General features: G+C 38.0%; 1 protein-coding gene across 1 annotated transcript in view; it reads right to left on the reverse strand.

Annotated features, from left to right (window-relative positions):
• Positions 1-262: 262 nt before the first annotated feature.
• Positions 263-4,833, reverse strand: part of LOC101299783 (6-phosphofructokinase 3-like) — a 5,243-nt gene continuing 672 nt past the window's right edge. The window contains exons 2-13 of the mRNA XM_004302796.1: positions 3,949-3,995; positions 3,823-3,862; positions 3,636-3,698; positions 3,411-3,548; positions 2,957-3,115; positions 2,796-2,849; positions 2,560-2,628; positions 2,342-2,471; positions 1,550-1,815; positions 1,203-1,251; positions 963-1,117; positions 263-714 (exon numbers count right to left, since the gene is read on the reverse strand). Coding sequence (XP_004302844.1) covers positions 523-714; positions 963-1,117; positions 1,203-1,251; positions 1,550-1,815; positions 2,342-2,471; positions 2,560-2,628; positions 2,796-2,849; positions 2,957-3,115; positions 3,411-3,548; positions 3,636-3,698; positions 3,823-3,862; positions 3,949-3,995 — 1,362 coding nt within the window. The 3' untranslated portion in view covers positions 263-522. The remainder of the gene's footprint in view (positions 715-962; positions 1,118-1,202; positions 1,252-1,549; positions 1,816-2,341; positions 2,472-2,559; positions 2,629-2,795; positions 2,850-2,956; positions 3,116-3,410; positions 3,549-3,635; positions 3,699-3,822; positions 3,863-3,948; positions 3,996-4,833) is intronic.

Genomic DNA, 4,833 nt, shown 5'->3' on the forward strand with positions numbered 1-4,833 from the left:
GGAGGAAATCAAGTTACCATGAATTGCTGGTGATTACGAGGTTGATGATCCGTGGGGAATTTGCACCTTTTCAAGAAGTTTGGAACTCTTCCATTACTTACAGTACTCGTGTAGTATGTAATCAGATGGATCAAGCTCCAGCAAATGCTACGGAGATTGTATATTAATTTGGCCATAATGACTTCGTAAATAAAAATCAAAAATTAAAAAGAAATAATCATGTGGAGTTCAGTTCACATATTTAGCCCTGGAAACAACACTTATGCCATGTATTTCTGCTACAACAAATTCTAATGTATACTCCCTCCTTTCACCAATGTACATGATACTCGGGTGCATAACACATAACCTCATCTTTATAATGTGGTCTATTAACATTAAAACCTAAAACTTCACTTGGCTAGTGCCCTTGTAAGAGATGAATTGAACAGGAAGCTAGAGAGGAGAGAAAGAAAACGAAAAGGGTACCACATAGGATGCATTGATCTTCGATCTCCTGAATGAATGAATTGCTCGCATTCCCTACACCTTCAGCCTAACCGAAGCAGTTTCGTCTAAATGAGTTACCCCATTGGCCAGTTGTGATTCTGTTTCCTCCTCTTTCTTTTCAGTTTCTTCCTTCAGGTCCAAGAAACTTGGCTGATTAGTTGATGATAATAGCCGTGCCCACATTCTGTCAGTAATCACAACCTTGTTCTGTCTCTCTGTCACCCGCTGCAGATTTATGCATAGTCACATCAGCAAACCATCCAAACAAAAGAATTACAATCCACAGACATTACCAACTGAAATATAGCAGGTGTATCCTTATAAATTCAATTTTCAGTAGATCTTGCAGCATATTGGTGAACTAGTCTTGTTAACCTTAAAATGGAAAAGCCAGATGTTAAAGAACTGCCTGACCTGGAGTTATCCCACTAAACGATTACCACTAATTAAATCAAGAATAACCTACAACTTACATGGAATGGAATATAAGCATGCCTCCCATTAACAGAGCCGACGGTGAAGCCTGTATATCCAGCCATTGCACCATGAACCACACTATGAGCAAGGAGGGTGCAGTATACATTGTCAGACGCATTACTCGGAATAGCACGGATCATGTAAGTAGGATCTGCCAAGGATGGAGAAAGTAATTGGTTGTAGGACAAGCATACTAAAATCAAAGAGTACCGAGGCAATGCTTCAGTAGAGCTAACCTATATATTTGAGATTTATAGACATCTTGTTCAGTTTTGAGAAGTGGTCCTGCAGGAAAAAAATATTAGAACCAGTGAGTAACCGAGTATAGCAAGAAACTGCCATGTCAATAACCAAGTCATTCAAACCCTATAGAGACAAATACCGATGAAAACAACCGAATACCACCTGTAAGTCCACATGCATCATTAAAATTTATGGTACATTGACCTTGAAATTTTGAAATCCCACTTCAGCGGATGCAACTGAAGTCTACAAGCACCATGGTGGTACTGATACTTTAATGGGCACTAAGAAAATAGGACTTCTAAGCAATCGGCAACTGAAAATGTAATGGCAACTGAACCTTAATCTTCTGTGATAACCACAGGCCAGAATCTTGAAGAAGCTTATTTCCAGAAGCATCCTGATGGTTCATGGCAAGCATGCTTTCAGCTAGAAGCTCTTGTCCTGCACCTTCAGCTATTACTATAACCATGTGGCCGTTCTCTTTAAGTCTTTTTTCAATGTATTCAAATAGTCCACCTGCTCCTTCCAGATAGAAAGGTGACTCTGGAATCAGGCAACAATCCACGTCTCGGCTGGCAAGAGTAGCATACATGGCTATAAATCCTGTATGATGAGATAATATCAGACAATAAGGACTGCATAACTAGACTGCAAATTTCATTGTTTGCTAGACGGGTAGTAATGGACAGTGGCTTCACAATATCAACAACCCAAGTATCACCTTTCCACCCACATATTTAGTTATCACATGGGATGATGGAATAACAATGGAGTAAGAAAATCAGAAAATTTGATGAAATAAAGAGTACAACAGATGTGTTAGACACAAATCTCCACCGCCTATAGAAAGACAGTGACTGCTTATACTACCTAACACCAGACATCAGCCTCATCCGTGGATGGAAACATTAGATGTGTATCTTTTACTGTCTACTATAATGTAAAGGGCAGATGCATAATAATAAATTGAACTGGTTCTGGATAAAATCAAACCAAAAGGGAGAGATAAGACAACATCAAGAGGTATGCACTTATACATAACCTTGTGATCCCCTTTATGGATTATTTTTCTGTGAAATACTCTTAAATTGGATAACTTGTAAGCTTCTTTATAGAAATAAAACTTTACCACTGTAGCGACCCATTAACTTGACAACGCCAATACCATTCTCAATGCTTTCTGCTTCAACATGAGCTGCATTAATGGCTCGTTGAGCCTCCTCAACGGCAGTGTCAAATCCAAAGGACTTGTCTATAACCTGAATAAAAGAGTAAGCATAGATTAGATGAGACCATGTCCAGGAGCAACACCAGTTCTAAATCATGCATCCAATTAGTTATAAGTACCGGAATGTCATTATCAATAGTTTTTGGAATTCCTGCCACTGCAACTTTGAGGCCACGCCTCCTGCATTCCTGCATTGGACAGTGATGCGCATAAGTTTAAATTCTTCTGATAGCACATACTTGATGACTTCCAATCTTCCATAATTGTGACCGAACATTGCTGAGAACATTGAATTATTGAAAAATGTGCCTGGCTAGTGCTAGTGGTGCCACCTGGCCACATCAAACTACATTACCTCAAATATTACAGAAGCTCCTTTCTGTGTACCATCTCCCCCGAGAATGTAAACCTGAGATGCATAAGCAGACAAGCTATAGTCTGCATGGCAAAGTTTATAAAGGAGAAGCAACTGCATACTCTGAAATCTATAAAAATAAACAATCCATATGATATTACCTGATTAATTCGTCTGTACTGAATGCTATCCACAATCTTTGAGGTATCATGGCCACCTCGTGATGTCCCAAGGATTGTGCCACCACGTTTATGGATGTCATTTACAACCTTTGGTGTTAATGGAATTGTATTTCTGGCATAAAATCCCTTGTATCCTCCCTATGCGTAGACAATAAACCTCATTACAAGTTGAAGTTTAATATTCTTCTACCATTTATCATCTTTAATCCTTTCATATTCAACTCTCTTGTAGGCCACAGATGAAAACCAAAATGACCCAAGTGTAAGAACCTCTAGTTTTTTTTGTAACTGAAAAATAGTACGAGAATGAGGATTAATGAAGCATTTACTTCTGTGTGCGCCTTTAGCAGTTTAAAGCCTCTTTGCAGTATGAAAATAATCAAAATATTGCATTAGAATGTCTTTGAATGCAAATGAAGATGCCATTACTGACCTCTATTCCAAGAATTCGGTGGACACCGTACATGTAGTACAACCCACATACTATTTCTCTAATTACTGTATTTAAGCCTGGACATAAACCACCACATGTGACAATACATGCATGAACATCATCCGGTTCAAAATAGACCTGAGAAACATTTAACTCACATGTCATCCTTCTGGAATACATAAATACAAAACTACGAAATAGAGCACCAAATCACAAATCCAAAACCTTCTGACGCGGTCCAGCACGTCGAAAATGTGTGCCTCTTGGACTATCTTTATGGACTACAATCTATACAAAAGAAAAAACATTATAAATATAAATTGGTGTAGAAACAGTAGGTCCTGAAACTTATGTATTTTGTTAAGGAAATTGCTTGAGAAATCTTTGAAACTTAATAAAGCAAACTACTCACCGTCTGGGCAACACTATCATCGACATTAACGAAATACTGCCTGGTTAACATAAGCCCAATGAGATAAATTATCAATCACAATTAAATGAGTCGAAACACATGGATTTGCTGAAGGGTGAAACTTACTTAACAACTGAATAAGAAGGATTGTCCTGTAATGGATTGGAATACGTCTGCAAGATCTCATCAAAACAGTAAAAAAAAAATAAGGTGCCGTCAGATATCTCATTTTCTTTAACTCCTTGCCGTTAATTAATAAACTAAACTAACCAAATTTCAGCCAATTTAGTGATCGTTAAGGCCCTCAAACTCGGAAAAACAAATAGACGGACTGAATTCTGTTCGGTTGTGTTCATACCAGAAAAACTCGAGTTTGAGGGCCTTAACGATCACCAAATTGGCTGAAATTTTGCAGAGATGATCTACACAATATTATTTAGATACTAGACGGTGGAGATGAGGAAATTCGATCGGAAAGTGGTGCAAAAATAGAAATCCGCACCAAAACCGTTGATGCGGACGTCCGCAGCCGAGAAGGGCTGATATATATATATATATATATATATATATATATATATATATATACGGATTTTCTCAGTTGCGGACGTCCGCACCAAATTTTTGGGCGAATTTCTATTTTTACACTACTTTTCGATTGAATTTCCTCATCTTCACCGTCTAATATCTAGATAATATTATGTAGATCATCTCTGTAAAATTTCAGCTAATTTGGTGATCGTTAAGGCCCTTAAACTCGAAAAACAAATGGACGGACTGAATTCTGTCTAGTTGTGTTCATACCAGAAAAACTCGAGTTTGAGGGCCTTAACGATCACCAAATTGGCTGAAATTTTGCAGAGATGATCTACACAATATTATCTAGATACTAGACGGTGGAGATGAGGAAATTCGATCGGAAAGTGGTGCAAAAATAGAAATCCGCACCAAAACCGTTGATGCGGACGTCCGCAGCCGAGAAGGGCTATATATATATATATATATATATAACTA

Source organism: Fragaria vesca, linkage group LG6 (genome assembly GCF_000184155.1).
Source record: "Fragaria vesca subsp. vesca linkage group LG6, FraVesHawaii_1.0, whole genome shotgun sequence".
NCBI lineage: Eukaryota > Viridiplantae > Streptophyta > Magnoliopsida > Rosales > Rosaceae > Fragaria > Fragaria vesca.